Source organism: Narcine bancroftii, chromosome 8 (genome assembly GCF_036971445.1).
Source record: "Narcine bancroftii isolate sNarBan1 chromosome 8, sNarBan1.hap1, whole genome shotgun sequence".
NCBI classification, from domain to species: Eukaryota; Metazoa; Chordata; class Chondrichthyes; order Torpediniformes; family Narcinidae; genus Narcine; species Narcine bancroftii.
This window is the reverse complement of record NC_091476.1, coordinates 154,015,315-154,038,759: the sequence shown is the minus strand read 5'-3', so window position 1 is coordinate 154,038,759 and position 23,445 is coordinate 154,015,315. Positions and strand designations below refer to the sequence as shown.

General features: G+C 43.6%; 1 protein-coding gene and 1 long non-coding RNA gene across 5 annotated transcripts in view; both read left to right on the top strand.

The window, feature by feature from the left end:
- LOC138741402 (PR domain zinc finger protein 1-like) overlaps nt 1–23,445 on the top strand; it is a 163,707-nt gene that overhangs the window by 125,635 nt on the left and 14,627 nt on the right. For all 4 annotated transcript variants that reach the window (XM_069895430.1, XM_069895429.1, XM_069895428.1 and 1 more), the window contains one exon: nt 9,864–9,983. In XM_069895430.1, the coding sequence (XP_069751531.1) occupies nt 9,864–9,983 (120 nt within the window). The remainder of the gene's footprint in view (nt 1–9,863; nt 9,984–23,445) is intronic.
- On the top strand, nt 11,493–19,627 carry LOC138741404 (uncharacterized). The gene is made up of 2 exons (XR_011343486.1): nt 11,493–15,010; nt 17,551–19,627. It is a non-coding gene; the product is annotated as an uncharacterized lncRNA (long non-coding RNA).

The following is a 23,445-nucleotide window of genomic DNA, read 5'->3' as shown; positions in this document are numbered from 1 at the left end:
TGATATTGCCCGACGTCCTTTACAGTTCACGAGAAAGAGAAGCAAAAGCAAGTCCCTTCAGAGTCATTGAGTGTTTATGGCTTCACATCCCGTGCTCCCACAGCCTCTGCTACCACACAGACTCCTGTTCAATCTGAGTTCCAGATCCAAACTTCCGACATGATCAGTAAGCCTTCAGCACCTGAGGCCCTTCAAAAGCCCTTCTTCCCTCAGCACCCTCTTGAATCCCGACTCTGATATCTAGTTCCCATGAACCAGTCTACAGCTGCCCATAGCCAGTGCAGGTCTCCTGACCGCAAGTCATCCCCAGCCTGTGTGGGTCCCTCAGCCGCTGAGCTTCTCATGGTCACCATCCTGTAGGATTGTCTCCTCTGACTTCCCATCGGGGGGTGAGGAGAGGGTGTTCTCCCTGTTTCTGGTACCCTGCCCCAGTCCGCTGCTCTCTGGAATCTGCAACCCTTCATAGCTGCTGCAGAGCACAGGCATCGCCATCTTGGGTACAGACCCATGGTTCCAGGGTTTTAGTTTAAAAACACCATCGGCTCCCCTAACAGGCCATTTAGTGCCTGTTCAGAGTTGCCAGCATTAGAACCGGGCTGTTGGACTCTTCAGTGCAGCGCTGTGTCTCCACTCTTCACTCTCCTGAGTCCGGACCAGCAACAGTACTGCCATAACAGCAGTTCTAGCAGCACTACCATCTGCCTCATCTCTACTCTGGACCCAACTTCCCTTGCCAATCTAGTTTAAAACACCTGAGCAGCATTACCAAATCTCCCTGCCATCTAGTTCAGATACAACATGTCCCTCTTGTATCGGTCTCCTCCGCACCAGAAGACATCCCGGTGATCCAAGAACTTGAATCCCTGCCGCCTGCACAATCTCTTTAGCCATGCAGTCATCCAGCAAATCTTTCTGTTCCTTACCTCGCTTCACCTCTTATTTCTCTACTGAGTTAATCATGGGACAGTGCTCTTTGGAGAGGGGGTCTGGACACATTTCACGTTTCACATGCCTCAGTCACGTACCTCTGTCTTTTTTCTGGTTCACCATGGCGCTGGATGCAGATTCAAAATGCCCACATATGCTGGTCAGTCTCCAGACTGATCATGTATCTGAATAGCAGGCAATGACTATCCATATACAGGGAGACATTGACCTGAGTGCCTCCGCTGCCTGGCAGTGTCATTCCAATTAGGCTCCCGTCCTTCCTTCCTGATTCGACAAAGGGCTCTATGCAGTACACAAATAAAACTGGAGATAATGGGAAGCCTTGCTTAACTCCAGACATGATGGGAAAGCTATCTTTTTCCCACCCATTGATTTGAACTGCTCTATAGATGTCTGTGCAGAGCAGTTTAATCCAATTCCGGATTCCTTCCCCAAAGCCCATTTTGGAAGGCATGCCCATCAATATCCGGTCGAAGAGGTGCCAAGGGCACTGAAGGGTTCCTGACCATGTCAGAGGTTCGGATCTGGATCTTGGGCTGCCAATAATTTGGGGCTGGTCTCTATGTGGCTGAGGGGACTGAGGAAGTGCTGGAGGCGAATCTATGGACGCTCAGTGACATCTGTGGTGGGAGGGGGGGGGGGGGTCCTCTCTTTTGCTTCTCTCTCTCTGTAAGTCTGACTGAAAGAGGTGCTTAGGCAATTCCTGCCAGTGACAAATCTGTCTGCCTTGCAGCAGGTAAAAAGAAATTTCATGTAATATGACACTTAATACTATGATAAAAAGTTGAATCTTGAATTTTGCTTTGACCTTGATGATGTTGAGCTTCTAGTGACTTATTGGAACTACACCCATTATGCAAGTGGGGAATATTTCACCATGCTTTTGCCCTCTCGGTGTAGATGGAGGGGAAGTCAGTTACACCCAACTTTTGTAACAATCGTATGTGTGTGGCGAGTCACACCTATCCTTTGTAGCAAATATGCTTATGTGGTTGTGCAGTTAAATTTCTGCTCAGAAATGACTCCCAGGATGCAGATGGTGAAGACATACGGTAAGTCCTGGTATTGCCATTGAACGTCAAGGTTGAAACAGGAGTTTACCTTTTGAGTCTCCACCTACCGAGGTGTACATGAGAAATACTGGAATCTTCCTCAAAACAATCAACCTCTCCCTACTTTACAATGTTGGAATCCTTGCAGTCTTTCATCCAAAATACTTATGGATTGTAAAGAATTTTAGGATATCCTGAAGTTGTGAGATGAGGTATTGAAGTACATCCATATTTTTTTCTTTCCTTTCTCTCCTCTATGAGTTCATTATCTGATGGCCCTGGTTTTGATTTAGGTTTATGGTAGCAAATTTCCCGACTTTAAAAAGGGGAATGTTTGCTCATTCAGGAGCTCTGTCTGTGGAGCAACAATGCTAAGATTGTGACTCAGCTCCATTCCTTTGTTTCCACCACATTATGTCTTTTTCCTTTTAATTAAATGATGATGTCACTCCCTGATGTGATTAGAGTTACCAGGTTTGCCTGGATGAATTTATGGTGTTTCATCATATGATCTCCTCCTGCTAACTATCCCTCCCCCACAATTCCCACTAAAAATCATACCATTTTCCAACCTGTGTGAAACACAAATGTCCGCAGATGCTGAGCTTGCAATAAAAGCATCCAGAAAAGCTGGAAGAACTTAGTCGGTATTGAAGTGCCCAAGGAAGAAGGGCTCAGGCCTGAAACGTTGGTAACATATCTTTTACCACCTATGGACGCTGCAAGACCGCTGGAGTTCCTCCAGCATTTATGTGTGTTTTTACCATTTACCTATTTACCTTCTGTCTAAAATGTGAACAATCTTTCTGTTAATTGGATGATTCTTGTCTGTCAATTTACAAATGCAACTTTGCAACTTTGTGTCATTAAAATGTCCAAAGCAGTTGAAAATTACTTTTTAATGCCTCATTTATGCTCTGCCCAGTTTTGGTGTTGAATCTCCTCCTTCTGCTGCCCAGGTGAAAATTGAGTAATGTTCATAGTTCCCAATTTTTTAATGTCCAAGATTTATGGAAGATTGTTTATGGAGTTGCAGGTTTTAGCAATGCATTTAACTTCCAGAATCGCTTAAGTTAAGGACTAAGTAGGACTGCTGCTTCAATTTGCCTGTGCAAAGAAGCTGAAACCTACTTGGGCACAAGTTCTTACCTCACCTTTTACAAATGTAATGGCCATTCCAATCACACAGAATTTCTGTCCAGTTGCTTGTCTCATTGGAGAATTTAGCATCCATTTATCTTCTGTGGAACAGGTGTGGATGTTCTTGGTCCTGATCATCTGGAGAAGAGGATTAAGTGTTCACTGTAGACTAGAGGAGTAAGGGAATCTATGAACAGTGAATCTAAGTTAAAAAATGAACTTGTATTCACTTATGGCTGCCATGTATTTTGTACTACTTTACATAGAGGGGAGAGGATTAGAGGGATATGGACCAGGTGCTGGTCAGTGGGACTAGGAGGGTGGGGATTTGTTCCGGCATGGACTAATAGGTCCAAACTGGCCTGTTCTGTGCTGTATATGGTTATATGGTTCTAAAAGAGAACTGAGACAACATATTTAATCTTTATCGATAAGCTTGATTCTTCATGGGAAGTCACGTGATGCTGAGAAGCTGAAAGAACATGCTCAGAGAGCTCCTGCCTGAAAGCCTCTAAACAAAGAAAATAACATTTATAAATAGAACTTAAACTTACCCACGCTGAAGTAAGATGATCAGGAAAAGCAAGAAGCAGGCGACAGAAGATCGAGACCTGCTAAAAGTGGCAGAAACATCGATTGAAAACTCGCTCGATGCTAGTGACCCGCAGGCTCCCGCATTGCTAGCAGGGCCTAGTGCTGAAGGCATGAGCATGAAGGCTGTGATGTCGGGCTCGCCTGACCAAGATGTTCTGGCAATGGTGCGGTTGCTGGCGACCCAGATTGGAGGTCTGGAGCCACGACTGGACACCAGACTGAAAGAGGTTTCTGAGGGTCTGCTCAACCTGAAGACTTCAATTGGGGCTATGACAAATCAAGTCAGATTCCTGAAAGGCAAGATGGAGGACATCTAAGATAGACAAGAAAGACTGAAAATCACAGCCAATGCATGGGTCGTCAAAAAAAACCCATCTGATTGATAAGATAGATTATCTAGAAAACCATAATCAGCACAAGAACATTAGACTACTGAGTCTGAAAGAGGGGGAGGAAGGGAAGGACTCTGTGGAGTTCTTTGTACACTGGATCCCTGAAAAAGAGGCAAATGCTTATAGGTGGTACCTTAATGCTACGATGTTGAAAAACCCAGACTTTCATACTTTTATAAGAGTCAAATTGCTGTTTTGTGAAACCAATTGCCCCTCAACTAATAATAATTTTTAAACTCTGGGACACACTAAAGGCCTATCTAAAGGGCCAAATAATTTTGTATACTGAAAGTATTTTAAAAAACCCTTGACTAAGGTGGAGACATCGGAACAGGAAATCACAACACTGGAAAAATAATATCAAAACTTGGAATTGAATGAGAAATATTGGGAATTGGAAAATAAGAAAGTTAAGTACAACACTCTGCAAACATACAGAGTGGAAAACACATTCTTGTGATCCAAGCAAAGATATTATGAACTAGGTGAAAAAACACTAAATTTTGGCAAGCAACTGAAAGCAGAGGAAACTTCAAGGACGATTAATGCGGTTCAATCGGGACTGGGCTCGGTAACATTACAATCCAAGAGAAATAAGTGACACCTTTAAAACTTATTATGAGAAATTATATAAATCCAAGGTGCCAAGAGATGTAAATAAAATTGAGAAGTCCTTGACGGGGATTGAGTTGCCTCAATTGGCCCAGAAGAACCGGAAGGAATTAGATGCCCCATTTTCCAGTGAGGAAATCAAACAGGCCTTGTGAATATTACAAACAAATAAGTCTTTGGGAGAGGATGGCTTCCCCCCTGAGTTTTGTAAGGAATTCAAAAACCTATTGACACCATTGTTAATGGGTGTAGTGAACCAGGCAGTGGAGACGCAGACTTTCCCCTAATCTTTTTCAACAGCCATCATTGTGGCGATACCTAAAAAGAACAAGGACCCGTTGAAGCTGTCCTCATACAGACCTATCTCACTAATAAATACAGATTACAAAATAATAGCCAAGACACTGGTCAGTATGTTGGGTTGGTATCTTCTCAAGTTGATAGATCCAGATCAAATGGGCTTCATCAGGAAGAGGCACTCTGCTAACAACTTGAGCAGTCTATTTAACATTATACATTTGGCATAGGCAAAACATGATCCAAGTATGAGAGTTTTGCTAAATGCAGAAAAAGCCTTTGATTGGAGAGAATGGCCATTTTTGTTTAAAGTTTTGGAAAATTTTGGAATGGGACAAATGTTTGCTAATTAGATAAGAACACTGCATGACAAACCACGGGCAAAAGTCAATATGAATGGACAAATATCACCAGCATTCCCCTTCAGTAGGTCCAGCAGGCATGGCTGTCCTCTGCCTCCAGGCTGTTCATCTTAGCAATTGTACCATTGGAAGAGGCCATCAGGAAAGATCCAGTGATAAAGGGATTCAAAATGGGTCAGCGTTAGCACAGGATAAATCTACTGGCAGATGACACGTTGTTTTGTACCTGACTGACCCGGCTGGGTCTATGCCAAAGTTACTTACCACAGTGGAGGACTGTGGTACAATATCGGGCTATGAAGCCAACAGAGAAAAAAAGCAATATCATGCCGCTGAATAAATTTGACCACGAAGAATATCAAAGAAATGGTCATTTCAGTTTCGATGCAGGAACTGTGAAATACAGTTTGCATGCAGGAGCTGTGAAATACCTAGGAATCAAGATTGATGGTAACCTGGAAAATATATATAAACTCAACTACACCCTTATGCTGGAGAAGATTGAAGGTGACTTAATGAGATGGAGAGATCTGCCCTTCACTTTAATAGGTGATGCTGGGACTCCAATACCTCTTCCAGTCTTTGCCAATTCCATTGCCACAATCTTTTTTTAAAGGCGCTGAATGATAACATAAGGAAATTCATTTGGAATGGAAAAAAACCCAGAATAGCCCCGAAAAAACTGACACGGGACTACAGCTTGGGGGGGTGGGGGTGCTAAGGTTGCTTGATTTTAAGAAATATTATCTCGCAGCTCAGTCGAGGTACCTTGCATCCTTCTTTGAGGAGGGGAAACCACCATCTGGTGCAAGTGGGATTGCATTCAATGGGGGAGAGGACGATGAAGGATGCCAAATTACTAGCAAAAAAAATGGATAACCCCATACTGAAACAGCCAATTAAAATCTGGCATGAGATCAATGAATGTATTGGAGAGAAAGTGGAAATATCACCAAAGGCACCACTGACTCATAATGAATTATGCCCATGAACATGGCAATAAAATCCTGGAGATTTGGCATCGGCAGGGGATCTGACATATGAGGGAGACAGCTTATGTCCTTCGAGCAGCTAAAGGGTAAGTACGATTTCACTGTTGTCTCCAATTAAGATCATTTCTAAGGGATCCCGCCTACACCTAGTAAGGTTGAAGGGTTGCTGTGTCTTGAGAACGCACCCAAATTTATATCAAGAATCTACTCCATACTCTAAGGTGAAAGCCCCAAGTAGGGGCTACAAAGATTAAGAGAGAGATGGGAGTCAGACCTAGGCATCACAAAGGTGAAAGCCCCAAGTAGGGGCTACAAAGATTAAGAGAGAGATGGGAGTCAGACCTAGGCATCACAATTGATGAGAGATGTTGGCCGGATTGGTGTAGAGACAATGTGACAACAGTTATTAATTCAGGATACAGACTGGTTTAATACAACTTTCTGCACCAGCTCTACCTCACACTACAAAAGATTCACAAGGAAAAAACCAGAGGTGCTGGAGACGTGCTTCAGGTGTGGAGTGGAGCAGGGAACTTTCGTTCATGTAACCTGGTCCTGCGCAAAGGTAGCCCCATTTTGGCAGGATTTGGCTGACATACGAAACAGAATAACGAAGGTAGTAACCTTTCCACCTACCTACTTGGGGAACCTTACGAACATAAGCTACAAATTAACCAAGTTCCACATTCAATTCGTATTTATCTCTTGTCCACAGCAAAAAAATGCATACCAATGATCTGGAAATCTGACTCCCCTCTTCTTATTACTGAGTGGATTACTGAGATGCGTAGCTATATTCCCATGGAAAAAAATACGTATAATCTTAGAAACCAACAGAGCACCTTTGCTAAAATATGGGAACCACATCTGACATACACAGGAGCATAGCTGTAGCCACACCCCAATTAATAAAAGATTTACTGAGATCTACCAATAGATGGATTAATAAAAGTAATTATATAAGGGGGTGGCTCCACAGCCTCAATGGACACTTACTGGAAGTGCCAACACCACATCCAGCCTCTTTTTTTCTTTCTTTTTTTTCATTTTCCCTGTCTTTCCCTTGTTTTTTTGGGGGGGGAGGGGAAGGGGAGATTGCTGGTGATATTGATATATTCGGTAACAGTCAGTGATGTTATCTCCTTGTTTACTGATGGAAAATGAAAAATAAAATATTCAATAAAAAAGCTTGGCTCTTCTTCCTGGATGTATCCTAGGAAACTCTATTGTGGTTTTCAATAGAGACACATTTCAGCTGAGACAAACTGTGATGTAAAAAGGTTACCAAAAATTCTTTGCTTTTGTACTCCATGGCTTTATGTATAAAGCAAAAGATTCCTTGTACATTCTTCACACCTTAGTTATTCTTGCTAATAGCTTTTCAAAGCCTCCCTGATAATATATAGTCTATATCCCAAAGCAATCAGTCAAGAAAAGCAATATACAGTACTCATTTTAATTTTTATTTGGATGAAATGTACTTTTTTACTTGTCTTGGAGCATATCTGTAATTGTTTTTTTAAAAGTGATACAAGGGCAGCTATTCATGGAGACTTAATCTCATCAATTGATTTCCACACACCTCATCCGCATCTCCAACCTTGACGATTGAAACATTGTGGGCTCAGTGGACTTGGCAATTTTAAATCTGTGAGGACAAATTGAAAGTACAGAATGTACCTGATTAATGATTGTTCCGTGCATCTGTGGAGAGTTATTCCCTGTTTTATGTTCTAGTATCCATCCTTTTTAATTCTCTCAGATGGCAGGACCTCTGTGTTGGCGAGAATTTCATTGTCATTATGAGGTGCTTCCAATATACAAACTCCTGCTCTTAATCTATGGCAAGTGTTATTCCCTGAGTAAATACAGCACAGCAGGCAAAGACCATAAGACATGTGTAGAAATAGGCTAATCAGCCCATCAAATCTGCCCCATTATTCAATCATGAGCTGATCTATTTTTCCACAACCCCATTGCCCAGCCTTCTCCCGATAACTTTTGATGTCCTGGCTAATCAAGAGCTAATCAACCACTCTTAAATACAGCTAATGTTGGCTTCCACAACTGCCTGTGAGAACCAATTTCACAGATTCACGCCTTCTGGCTGAAAAATTCCTCTGCACTTCTGTTCAATCCTGACGTTGTATTATAGACTGTCCCACCATTGAAAATTACACCTTTACATCTACTCTGTACATGCCTTTCTTCATTTGAAATATTTCAATAAGATTTTCCCTCATTCTCCTAAGTTCCAACGAGTACAGGCCATGAGCCATCAAATGTTCCTCATATGATAAACCTTTGTTTCCTAGAATCATCCTCATAAATCCCTATGAACCCTCGCTAACATCAGCACATACTTTCTTAAATAAGGAATCCAAAACTGCTCACATGAGGTCTCAATAGTGCCTCATAAAACCTCTTATATTTTATTCCATTTGAAATGAATTCCAGCATTGCATTTGCCTTCTTCACCACTGCTTCAACCTGCAAGTTTACATTCAGGGAATCCTGCACGAGGACTCCCATTTAGGTCGCTTTCCCATTTAGAAAATAATCTGCCCTTTATTTCTTCTACCAAAGTGCATGATCATACATGTTACAACATTATATTTCATTTGTCATTTCTTCACCCATTCTTCTAATCTGTCCAAGTTTCGTCATATAGTGCGAGAGTAACAACCTGAGTCTCAAAGTGGACAAAATGATGGAGATGATCGTGGACTTCAGGAGGACCAGAAATGGCCACCCTCCACTACGCATCAAGAATGGAGAGCACCAAATTCCTTGGAATTCATTTAACTAACGACCTGTCATTAGGTCTCACAACATCTTCTCACTTGTCAGGAAGGCACAACAGCGACTGCACTTCCTGAGAAGACTGAAGCGGGCAAGGCTACTGGACACCATTATGTTTACCTTCTACAGAAGATCTGTTGATAGCATCCTGACTGGCTGCATCACAGTATGGTAAGGTTGTTGCCGAGAAACAGATCGGAGGACAATCCACAGGTCCTTAAGAGTGGCAGAGAGGATCACTGAAATTTCCCTCACCCCATTGATGTGATCTAACAGGATCGTTGTCTGAAGAAGGTGTGCAAAATCATTGAATTTGCTCACCCTCTCTACCTCTGATCCCTCAATGATCACTGGATTGTACTGCTCTGACTTTCCTATCTTGAAGTTAACCATCAGCTCTTTAGTTTTGGTGACATTGAGTGCAAGGTTGTTGTTGAGGCCATTCAGCCAAGTTTTCAATCCTATTTTCTTGCATTATTTATTTATTTATTTTTGAAGTATAAGTTTATAGTAACATTTGCTGCTGCAAAACAATAAATTCTGTGGCAATAAATTCTAATTTTGATTCTGATATGCAATGTCTTTTTTTTTGTTGGTTCTTTTTGATTGTCTACATGGGAATCTGGGAGGACTGAGTGATCTCTGACTGAGCCTTTCTCTCTTGACTTGCAGGTGATTGGAGTAATGAGCAAAGAATACATCCCCCAAGGGACACGCTTTGGGCCATTGGTTGGGGATATCTACACCAAAGACAATGTCCCAAAGAACATAAGCAGAAAGTACTTCTGGAGGGTGAGTAACCCAAGGCCACCAGTTAAATGTGACCAGATAATTTGTACTCCCCATGAAAGAAAGAATTGGAATTTATAAAATGCATTTCACATCCTCTGGAGATTCTAAAGCATTGTGTAATCAGAATGTTGCTTTTATAATTATCTGCAAAATATATATAGATTATCAACATTTCAACTGATGAAATGTTGTTAATATATCTTTACCTTCTCCAATCTCTGCAAGACTGTTTGATTTTCTCCAGCTTTCCTGTGCGTTTTTACTCGCTTCCGGAGGTGCACACCCCCCATCATGGACAACGTTCGCACATGCCCCAAGCCTAATCTTGTATGCATGCTTTTGGATGGGGCTGGGTAAACTTGTGTACTTACCTTTTGTGCACACTGTTGATTTTAGGTTTAGAGTGCAACCTATAGAAGAGTGGTTACACTGTTATTTAATAAGATCATGTAGCCATCTGCATGCTGTTTAAGGAAAGGATGTTCTGGAAGTAGGATGAGTTGTGGCCGTGGGTGCTACGATCAGTGTTTATACTATTATTCAAAAGCAACATGGAATTTGTGGAACCTGGTCAAATTCTGTGGGTCTTGAAGATCTGGGTGAATTAGGGAATATGATTCTTAGATTTCAGTTTTAATGGAAAGTGTGAATAATTTCTTTGGAAAAGGAGTGACTACATTTGAGATTTTTGTGGTTGTGGTGGAGTATGACAAGGATGATCTGGCCACTTTGTAGAGTGTAGTGAAAGTTAATGGATCATTGATTAAAGAATGAAGAAGTTAGAAGCAAGAGGATGTGGATTTAGTTCCCATGAAAGTCCATCCTATGCTCCTGGACTCAGAACATGCACATCTGTTCTCGAAGAGAGAAAGGACTGAAGGATTTGGCAAGTAGTTGGTGGAAAATTTCCAGATTCAGTGATGGCTTATTTTCTCTATACCCTTCAATATGTGTCTGTATTTTTCTCGATACCTTGAAATACTTGACATTATTGTCACACTACTCTGTACCCTGTTCAGAAACATAAAGACTGTAGATTAAATTTAAATTAAATTAGACATACAGCACTGTAACAGGCCAATTTGGCCCTATGAGTCTGTGCCACCCATTTGCACCCCATTAACTTCCACCCCGGTATGTTTTTGAAGGGTGGGAAGAAACGAGAGTCCCCAGAGAAAACCCGTACAGACAAGTGGAGAACGAACAAATTCCTACAGTCAGTGCAGGTCTGGTCCTGATGGCTGCCGCTGTAAAGGCATTATGCTCACCGCTACGCCAACCATGCTGAAATCTTGAGCATGTGGTGAACTTTGCCACTCCATTATCAAATCGGCATCTGTAGTTGAGAACCCCCAAAGGATCAGGAGTTCCTAGTGGTTGGGGGGTACAAAGAATACTGGGAGGCATGTGACTTCAGAGGTCAAGTGATTGTGATAGTATGCCAACTGTAATTATTTAAACTCCTGCAAAGATTCCATTAAACAATTATGTTAGTTCAGCTCACAGACAACTTCAGTTGTGCTTTATCACCACACCACTCGTTACATTGGTGACCCCGATGGCCCAAATAACATTTTGGACCTCACTATGGATGTGCAGAATGCTGTTGCACTCAAACTTCCAGTAGTTTGGACCTCACACCCATAGGTCTATTTGAAGCAGGCCGAGGCCCAGTTCCATCTATGGCAGATTACCGCTGATGCAATGAAGTACTACGTCATTGCATCGCTGGTCCAAGACACCGCGGGGCATATTGTCAATTTCTTACACCAGCCTACAGCCAACGACAGGTATGAAGCCATCAAAGTCCTGCTTTTACATACTTTTGGCCTTTCCCAATGCAACAGGACAGCATGACTTCTCCATATGGATGGCTTGGGCGATCACACTCCTTGCGAACTAATGAACGAGATGCTGGTGCTCGTGGATGGACACAAGCACCGTCTGCTTTTTGAACAACTTTATCTCTAGCAAGTGCCAGAAGACATCCGTTTGCTGCTTAATGACCCCCATCGCTTAGCAGCCCGTGCTGATGAAATGTGACACACTAAGCAGCATGGTAGACCTTTGGTTGGGTGCGTAGCAAAGGGCACAAACCCTGCTCACTCCGGATAGTGGCGCGGCATCAGACGACCGAATGCAGTGCAGACAGAGAACAGTGGTGCTATTATCATCAGAGCTGGGGAGCTACTGCCTGCCGCTACCATCTCCCCTGTACGCATCCAGGAAACACCAAGCCCAGCCGTCAGTAGTGGCCATGACAGCCGGCCACAAGAACAACCTCCTTTTCCTCTGGGACACTCAGGCCATCGGTTCTTGGTTGACACTGGAGCAGACATTTGTGTGTTTCTCTCCTCCGGCCCAGACACATGTTCAGGAAAAAAGGACTCTCCCCTCACAGCCGCCAACAACATCCGAACGTATGAGTCAAGGGCAACTCCACTCAATTTTGTCTCATCGTGATTCAGCTACTCTCTCACCATTGCTGATGTATCAAAGCCATTCTTGGGAGCTGATTTTTGGGAGGCACACACCTTTCTAAAAGATCTCAAAGGTCGCTGCCAAGTTAATAAGAAGACATTCAAGTTCATCGCCTTACACCTGTGGCGTTGCCTGCACCTCGACTTGGTGACGCTCTCGGACAATGAATACACCAGAATCCTAGCAGAATTCCCCAGCATATTTTCTGCAATTCTCGACCGCCCAACGGAAATATGGAGTACAGCGCCACATTCCAACGAATGCACGTCCCCTGCATGCTCGAGCGCGCAGGCTGCTTCAGGATTAACTGTGGTTGGCAAAAGACAAATTCCGACACATGGAGGAAATGGGGATTGTTTGCCGCTCCAACAGCCTTTGGACATCACCACTGCTTATGGTACCCAAGGCTTCTGGAGGGTGGAGACCTTGTGGGGATTCTCAGCATCTGAATGACATCACTATGGCAGATCGCTACCTGGTTCCCCATATACAGGATTTCTCTGCGATCCTTCATGGCACTAGGATTTCTCCTAAATCGACCTGATGTGCGGGTACCATCAGATTCCAGTTCACCTGAACGACATTCATAAGACTGCCTTGATTAACTTGTTTTGGCTATTTGAATTCCTCCGTATGCCTTTCGATTTAAAAAATGCAGCCCAGACATTTCAGCACCTAATGGTCACAGTGACCTGGGGCCTGGATTTCATATTCGTTTATTTGGACATAAACCTTATTGCCAGCCTCTGGCGGCGGCAGCACCGGCCCAATCTCTGTCAATTACATCAGCAGCTAGATGACCACGGGTTAGCGATCAGCCTGGCCAAATGCCAGTTTGCCTCACGTCAATCGATATCCTCGGCCACCGCATCAGTAAGCAAGGAGCATTTCCACTACCTTCCTAAGTCAACGCCATTTAGAAATTTCCGAGACCCTCTACCATGAAAGGCCTGCAGGAGTTTGTTGGTATGATTTACTTTTATCATTGTTTTGCGCCAGCTGCAGCCAAAGTTATGCAGTCGCTTTTCAAACTCTTGTCTGGACATCTCAAGGAACTGAAATGGAATGATAAGGCCACGGCTACATTCGAGCTTGCCAAAGGAGCGCTAGCGAGGGCCACTATGCTCATGCACCCGAGGGTTGAGTGCCAGTGGCTCAGACGGTGGATGCATCAGGCACTGCGGTAGGCGGGGTCCTAGAGCAGCTCATCAATGGCATCTGGAAACCCCTGGCTTTCTTTAGTTGTTATTTGAGACCACCGCAGCAGAAGCTCAGTGCTTTTGACAGTGAGCTTCTTGTCCCCTACTTAGCCATACTGCATTTTCACTATTTCATAGAGGGCAGAGGGTTCACAGTCTACATCTTTCACCTTTGCCTTCGCCAAGATGTCAGATCCGTGGTCAGCACGACAACAATAACAACTCTCCTACATTTCAGAGTTTACGACTATGATAAAACACATAGCTGAGAAGAACAATCTAGTCATTGACACACTATCCCGCACCACCATCGCTTTCCTCCATTCACCTGCCCTCGGAATAGACTACACAGCTTTGGAAGCAACTCAGCAGGAAGATGAAGAGATGCCCGCATATCTCACTACTCTATCAGGACTTGAAATTAGAGGACGTATGTTTTGGTCCAGCAAATGCCTCCCTACTTTGTGACGTATTTGCCAGCGACTCGAGGCCCATTGTGTGGCGACATTGGGTGTTTGACGCCATAGACAGTTTGGCTCACCCTTTGATTAGGATGACAAGAAGGCTTGTGGCGGGCAAATTCAGGTGGCACGGCCCTTAGACAAGGACATGCATCCATTGCCAGACCTCAGAAGTTCAGCGCCACACCCAAAGCCCCACTACAGGTTTTTGCACCCATGCAGCGCAGGTTTGATCAAATCCACATGGATGTCGACGGCCTGTTATCCCCATCCAAGGACACTACTCACCTCTTCACAAGATGGCCACAAGTTGTCCCGCTCTCCAACACCTCTAGCTCAGCTTGTGCGAGAGCCCTCATCGCCAATTGGATAGCACATTTCGGACTACCATGCATATCTCCTCTGACAGAGGAGCTCAGTTTATGTCCGGGTTATGGTCCACAGCCACACAGTTGCTGGGCATGCAACTGCATCGGTCAATGGCCTATCATCCACAATCCAATGGCTTATGAAAACGGCTCTCATGGCACATCATAAACGACCGGATTGGAGAGATGGACTGACTTGTGTACTTTTAGATCTAGTTACATCCTCTGCAGAATTGGTTAACGGAGTCTCCCTAACAGTCCCAGGGGATTTCATTTCAGCAGCACGAGGGCAGCAGGAAGTTGGGTACACTGGCACTTATCCTGGCCACCCCGCATGGGTCTACGACTTCATACATTCATACATTCCGCCTGAACTCAAGGACTGCCTTTAAGTATTCCTGCGCAGGGATGCACACAGGACGCCATTGCAACACGAAAGCCATACGAAAGTCCTTTAAGGTGTTACGGAATGACGGCTCCACCTTATAGACATTGGTGGCAGGCAAGAAACAATTTTGGTAGATTGCTTTAAGCCTATATGGGTGGCATACCCCTGGTGCACTGGGCATCCACTGGCCTATTCTAGCCATGTCACCTCCAAACTCCGGTTCTGGGTGGTGGATGGGGTTGTGTGGTGAACCGTGAGATTCCATTATCAAACCAGCGTCCGTATTTGCAGGCCCCTGCAAAATCAGGAGTTCCCGGTGGCTGGGAGGCACAAAGAATTCTGGGAGGTGCGTGACTTCAGAGGTCGGGTGATTGTGATAGCATGCCAAATGTGAGGATTCCATTAAAGTGTTCAGTTGGTTCAGCTCACAGACAACTTCTGTTGTGCTTTATTCACTGGACCACTCACTACAAGAAAGCAAATAATTGTCGGAGGAATGCAGTGAGCTGGACAGCACCCATGAATGCTAGAAATGGTTACTGATAAAAGGGTCCTGGCCCAAAAGTGTTTAACTGATCATTTCTATCCATGGATGCTGCCTGACCTGCTGAGTCACTCAAGATTCCAGCATCTGCAGTTTTTGCGTTTCACCGCAGTTTGTCTATTTTATTTGATACTGTTAAGCAATATGCTTGCATGAATTGACTTGCCTGCATAAAATGCAAATCAAAACTTTTTGCTCCGTATCTGAGCGTGTGACAATTCTTGATGTTGAACGTACTAATGAGCAAAAACAAGTTGTGGTAGCTAGACATCATTGTTTGTAACGGCAAACAAAAAGCAATAGTCTCCACCAGTGCTTCATGCAGCCAACCATTGGGAGCTTGGTGTGTCAACCCAGCAGAGTTATAATAACTTTGCCTTTATCCTTTCAGTGGGAGGCTCATCAAACTGGTCTGGTCCTTCCCAGCAATACTGATTGGGTGCAGAAGAGATTGGTGATGTTCTTCATTCCTGAGCTTTCGAGCAGGCATGAATTTTCGGAAAGACCACCAGCAATGGCATAAACTTTGTGGAGTCACTGTATCATCAACAGGTTGGATAAATATGAGGGGAAGTGATTGAGAGAATGGGAATTGTGCGGGAAGCAGAGAAAGTGAAGGGCCACCGTGGAAGAAGAGCAGGACAATGGTGAATTGCCTTATAGTAATCTTTGTGACTCATTTGAGCCATAGTGAGACTGTTGTGTCTCTGGCTCCACATTTGGATAAGGGCCTTTTTAATATATATATATAATTTTGTGGTGATTTCCAGTAGTACCTTAAAGATTCCAGAAAGTATGAAAGATAGACGAGCAGGGTAAATTTAAATGAGACGTGTGAGCAAAGCTTTATTACATAGAGAGTGGTAAATGCATTGTGTGAGCTGCCTGGGGAGATGGTGGAAACAGATATGATAATAAAGTTTAAAGGCATTTAGGCAGATACATAGGCAGGCAAGGGATAACCCAATGGTTTTCAAACTGCCCCCCTAAACTCACATTCCACCTTAAGCAATCCCTATGCCATAAGTGCTCTGTCATTAGTAAGGGATTGCTTAAGGTGGTAGGTGAGTGGGAAAAGAAGGTTGAGAACCACTGCTCGAGACCCAATTAATACTGAAATATTTTTGCTTGAGAAAAATTGTCATTGGCCGATTTCCTTTGGAGTTATGAAACCGTGTGCATAACGAGTCAATTAGATATGATTAAAACAGTGGTTTTCAAATTTTTAAATTTCTACTCACATGCCACCTTAAACAATCCCTTACTAATCACAGAACACTTATGGCATAGGGATTGCTTAAGGTGGAATGTGTTTAGGGGGTCAGTTTGAAAGCCATTGGGATAAAGGGATACATATCATGGGCAGGCAGATGGGATTAGTTAGGCTGGCATTGTGGTCAGCATAGACATGATAGGCCAATGGCTCGTTCCTGTGCTCTACTGTCCTATGTTCAATAGGAAGGAATGTAAGTGAGAGTGGTATTGAAGGGTCCGGGGAAATGGAGAGATCAGATGGAGGGGTATGCAAGAATGGGATTTGTTGGTTGAATGATACGGGTTGAGGGATTTGGGGATTTGGGGAAGATGATTTGGGGAAAATAGAGATGTGGGAAGGTGGGGTTTAATGCTATGAGCAAAAATAGAGTGGGTGTGAGGGAAAAGTGCAAAATTGTGTTTAAAGACCATGGGAGAAATGGAGTTGGTAGCGGTAATGTGGGATTGAGGAGAGGTACGTTAGAGAAAGATAATTGACTGATGGGTTAATTTGAAGGATTTGCACCCTGTAACATCTGAAAATATGCACAACTGTTTGGAATAGAGAGTGGGCTAGAATTGTTATTTCATCAGCTCTCTTCTCAGCTTGGAAATATGTTGGCTGGTGTATTGATGAAAAGAAACCAGGGCAGGGAGGGACGTTTTGAAGCATCATTATGTTAGCCATGAAAGGATATGAATTGTAAGTTGAGCTTACTTCACCTCTAACATTCTGCAGGTTAGGAAGATGATCAGTCAAATCACTGTCTGCCTTTCGTGTCTGATCTAATCACATTTTTTTCCCCAATTTCAATGTTGTTTTTTTTCATCAATGGCCTATTCTGATGAAGCATATCATTTTTTCCTATCAGACACAATCAGAGAAGAAGAGAGATTACACAAGAGAAGGTTGTGGAGAAGTCTGAACAAAATACATTACTCACCATCTGGCAGCTGAGAGGACAAAGAATCACATTTCTAACTAGGTGTGATGGTGAATAGGGAAGAGAATGTTGTAGATCAGACAAGTGGCAAGACGATTGCAAATGGAATATATAATATGGAAGTCATCTACTTTGATCTACAACATACAAATAGAATATTTTTAAATTATGAAAAATGTTTATGTTCAAAAGATCATGGGCGTCCTTTTACACAGATTACTGAAAGCCGATCTATAGGTACAGCAAGAGACCAGGAAGGCAAATTATATATTTTTGGTTGAGTGAAATAATTTGAAGAGATGCAACTTTTTTATCTAATGCCTTATTGAACTTGCACCTGGAGCATTGTGCACCCTACCCAACAGAGGATATATCTGCCAATGAGAGAATGAAGCAAAGATTGACTAAAAATATTTCCGGGACTGGCAGACTGAAATTGCAAGAACCTTCCTGATTTGGAATCTTCATTCCAGACAAGTGACTGTCCCCACTGTTTGTTTATTTACCAGTAGGTAGTTGAGAAAGTCCAGATGATGTATAACAATTGAAAATAAAACTGCAGATGAAGTAAATCTGCAATAAAAGCAAAAAGAAGTTGCTGGAAATCACAGATCAGGCAGCATCTTTAGAGAGAGATACAGAGTCAACCCTGAAGAAGTGTCTTTGACCTGAAACATTGACTGTTTCTTCTTTCAGCAGATGTAAACCTAACTTGCTGAGTGTTTGTTGCATTTAATAATATTTTATGTCTCTCTTGGCAGGTCCAGCTCTACATAAATATCTGAATCCCTGACCCATTTACTGAAATAGTTCACGACAACAGTCCATGATGGTAGAAATTAGAGTTGTAGAATCATGAGACTCAGCATTGAAATAGACCCTTTGACGCATAAAATCTATGCTGACATTTGTGCCCATCTACCCTTGTCCCTCTTGCCTGTATTAGGAACATTTGCAAATTATACAAAGGTAGATGGAGGAGCAGATAGTGTAGAGGAAACGCAGGCTGCAGAAGGACTTGGACAGATCAGGAGAATGGGCAGAGAAGTGGCAAATGAAATATAATGTTGGAAAATGTACGGTCGTGCACTGGTAGAAAAAAAATAAACAGGCAGACTTTTTTTCCAGATGCAAAAGGACCTGGAAGTCCTCATGCAGGACAGTCTGAAGGTAAACTTGCAGGCTGAGACAGTAGTGAAGAAGGCCAATGCAATGCTGGCATTCAATTCAAGGGGAATTCAATATGAGAGCAGGGATGTGAGGTGGAGACTTTATGAGACATTGGTGAGACCTCACTTGGAGTACTGTGAGCAGTTTTGGGTTCCTTGTTTAAGAAAGTGTGTGCTGATGTAAGAGAGGGTTCATAGGAGATTCACGAGGATGACTACGGGAATGAAAGATTGACCGTTACAAGGAACCTTTGACGGCTCTGGGCCTGTACTCGTTGAAATTTATGAGAAGGAGGGGAAATCTCATTGAAACATTTCAAATGTTGGAAGGCATGTACAGAGTAGATGTAAAGAGGTTATTTTCCATGGTGGAGAGTAGATGTAAAGAGGTTATTTTCCATGGTGGGAGAGTCTAGCTGACAGGTGTTCCATTCTGAACTTCACAGTGGCTTCTTCAGCTGGAATGGAAGACGACATTCTGTTGTACCTTTGGCCAGTCTGACGATTTTTGTGGAGCATGCAATTCAGCACACGCTTGGCACGCACACAATGCAAAGAGATCCGAAATCGACCCTTCGCTCTCACCGCCCTCTACTGGCTGGTTGTCGCCAAGAATCAGACCTGGTCGTTGGGTTTTCTCAGCATTTATAGAATGAGGGGAAGATGTAATTGCTCATAGAGGTGACCCAGATTTCCATCCCCTTTTGCTCCTGGTTCGAAGACAAACCAAGTGTTCCCTTGTCATTTGCACGTGTAGATCAGGTTGCATTTACAAGGAGCGATTTGCAACCACTTCACTCTTGAACTTTCCACTTAAAGGATTATTTTGTTTCGAACTGCTCCATTCCTTATTTCCGTTTTTAACCTGTGCTGCGCGATATCTGAACCGTCCCGTCCAACTTTTCAACTCTGATCCATTCACCTGTCCAGACAATGAATGGGGCCGTTTCCAAACCCATGGGATATTGATACATTTCTTCGCGGGATGATAACCTCAAGAAGAATGCAATATTTGTGAATTGATGGGTTGGAAATCTGCAGCGGAGACGGGCTTTTCTTTTAATTTTGGGACAGGGTGTGTGCAGGCGGGGTCCGTGCCTTCGGCAGGGAGTCCAGTCCAGCGACTGAGTGTTGGGGCAGTCGGGAGGCGGCATCACACCTTCATGGAATCCAGTCCACAACTCCTTGGAATAACGAGACCAAAATCCAGGCGACGTCCTGCAAGAAGCGAGTCATAACTGAAACTAATCCCAGCTCGGGGAACATTATTGCTGCAAGTCTCCCACCCCCCAGCCCGCCTTCACGTTAAGCGAGTGCTTGAAATAGACTGCGCGATGCAAAGGAATCTTGCAGGGGCCGCCAGCAACCGCGAAGCTGTTGCAGCGACGTCTGTGCCAGGAATAATTATGACCTTGGAGAAGAAGGAAATCAGGGGAACTATCTTTTTTTTTTGGTTTGGTTTTGAAGATCCGAAACTCGAATGCGACAGTAAAACCATTTGAAGCTTCGTGTGAGGTGACTGGACAACCAGGACCAGTCAGAAGATGGGAATTTTGCCCTGACTGACAGCTCATCTGGTTCGCGGGCCTGGCGACTGTCCAAGCTCCATCACTGCAAGGGATAAGCGGTTGGACGTTGACCAGTGGTCTCCCCCCACCCCCCCTTAAACTCGCATTCCACTTTAAGTGTCCCCTATGCCATTGGTGCTCTGTAATTAGTAAGGGATGGCTTAAGGTGGTATGAGTGGGAAAAAAAGGTTTGAAAACCACTGTTATGATCTTACCTAATCGACTTGTTATGTGCACGGTTTCATAACTCCAAAGGAAATGGGCCAATGACAATTTTTCTCAAGCAAAATAGTTCAGTATTAATTGGGTCTCGAGCAGTGGTTCTCAACCTTCCCTTCCCACTCTCATACCACCTTAAGCAATCCCTTACTAATCACAGAGCATTTATGGCATAGGGATTGCTTTAAGTGGAATGTGAGTTTGGGGGGGGGGGGGGGGGCGGACAGTTTGAAAACTACTGGTGTAGACCATGGTTCAATGATGTCAGCCACGATTTCTTGGAAAAAGTAATCATATTCCTGTCTATTATGAGTATTCCTCCTAGTTTCAGTGATCTGCAGGTAGACCATAGCACTCTATGCACTTATCCAATTTTAAATATTGAAATCCAACCCCAATCACTACTTCTGCGGTCAGCTTGCTCCACACTGTCACCACCCATTGAACGAAGAAGTTCCCCTTAACGTTCCCTTAAACAGTTTGCCTCTCACTCTTAACCTGTGACCTTCAGTTCTTGTTTCAACCTCAGTGGAAAACCAAAGGGCTAAATGTAAGGAACAAATGACCATTACTAACACTCATTCTCATAGTTACGAAACTATTTATTTATTTGTACATATTATTACTTGCCCTACATATGTATTGTTATGTCTGATTGTGTATCTGCATCTTTTGCACCAAGGACCAGAGAACACTTTTTTGTCAGGTGGTATTTGTGTAATCAGATGACAATAAACGTGACTAGAAAGGCCTGTTTGCATTAACCCTATCTATACCCCTCACAATTTTGTATACTTCTATCAAATCTCCCCTCAATCTCTGACACTCCAGGGAATAAAATCCTAACTCATTTGACCTTTCCCTATAACTCAGCTCCTGACGACATCGTTGTAAATTTTCTCTGCACTCTTTCAATCTGCCAAATGACCTACCCATCTGCGCAGTCAAGCAGCTCCTGTCCCATAGGAAGCAGAGTCTGCAAGTCCCACTGAGTACATCAGCCTCCTCAGATCCTGCAGGATACAAGTGGAAATATTCCACCCTTGTTCCAGATGGCTACCTAGACAGATGAGAATTTTGTAGTGAGCGACTCACCTCCTGGCACTCCAAAGGCATTCCACCAACTACGAGTGAGGTGTGTTCTCATTTGATTGGATGAATGCATCCCCATTTCTCAAGAAGTTTGATACCATGGAGAACAAATCCTCATCCCTCACCCCAAACACACACTCATTCTCTCCACCATAATGCCATATGCCCACCAATTACCTGAGGAACTCTGTCAGCATCTTCCAAATTGTAATCCCTACCTCCAAGAACAAGAATAACAGGTGCAAGGGAACACAATGTTTACAACCAAGTCCTAATTTGGAAATATACTGTTGCTGAACCCTCATCCATCCACCTTAGAAGCTGATTATACTTTGTTACAGTGAGATAAGCAAATATATTTGGATAAGGAAAGGCATAAAGAGATTCCATGGAGCACAAAGGGTGCCATTGACAGTTTGGGACAAGTGGCTAGTTTCTGGGCTGTATTGTTTCGTAATTTCATGACAGCCGTACTGAAAATGTTATCAGCCTTTAGGATCTGAATAGACTTCACTCAAGGATTGTATCCAAATCCTATCCCATGTCCAAAATCTGAGATACCTTTGCCTCCAATTCTAAACCCTTGTTCACCACCATTCTAATGGGGCCACCAATGGCAGCTACACTTTGAGTTGTAAAACTATTAAATACCCTCCATTTGTGATACTCCTTGAGGAGGAATTTCTTCAGCCAGACAGATGGCAGTGGAGGCCAAATCATTGCAGAGGTAAATAGGTTTTTGATTAGTTGTCATGTCAAAGATTATTGGGAGAAGGATGGAGAAAGGGGTTGAGACAAAAAATACATCAGTCATTATTTGAATGATGCATAGACCCAGTGGGCAGAATGGCCTAATTGTACTCCTCCAAGCTTAAAATGTTAAAGCTTAAATGTTTGGCCAAGCTTTGCCCATTTGCCTAATATTTCTCTGTGAGAAACTTTGCAAAGAGTGAAATGCCTTAATGTTGCTTCACTGGAAATCAGTGCAACAGCAAGAATGTATTGGTGCTTTGTGGACCAGTCTCAGTGCACTTTGGCACCTATGGGATCTCTACAGCAATGAAATCCTGACCAGGGTCTGAGCACTGCTGGGAATTGGTGCTGGTGGACATAGTTCTTGAGACCCCTCCTTTGGTGGAAGTTGATTTCCATGGAGCTCTGCCCTGGTTAATCAGTGCCAAAGGAGCCGCAACTGGTGAATGTTGACGCCCATAACACTCAAGGGCCACCGGGTTGGTGCCTGAAGAGTTTATACCCCAGTGGATGCAGTATCCACAGCACCTGTGCCCGAGTGGGATTTACTATGGGAACGGCCCCCCAGTGGGAGTCGGTGACAGTGAGTCCCAGCTATCGTAAGTAATTGTGCAGATAGTAGCAGTGGGCTCAGGGAGAAAAAAAAATCTTGACAAACCCTCAACAAAGTGCATATTTGGAACGTGGAGCAGGGTCCTTCTCAGTGTTCAGTTCGAGATCAGCGATAATCCCCAGTAAACTAACGCTCTGGAGGCAGAAACTATTCTGAACCTTTTTCGTCATCTATTTCCCCCCTCCCTCCAGTCTATGGACCCTCTTCCCTGTGAAGCAGTCAAGTTTCTTCTGTACTTCTCTCCTACCGACTACATAAAAGACATAACGTTTTTGCTCCAAGAGGTGAAAAGAAAACAAGGCTTTTACTTAAGTGTGCTGTGGCCCTCCCGGCCCCCTGTTGAGAGGGGTTCTGAATGAGTAGGGACCCTGATCGAAAGGCACCAGGGGAATTTGTGGTCAGGTACTGT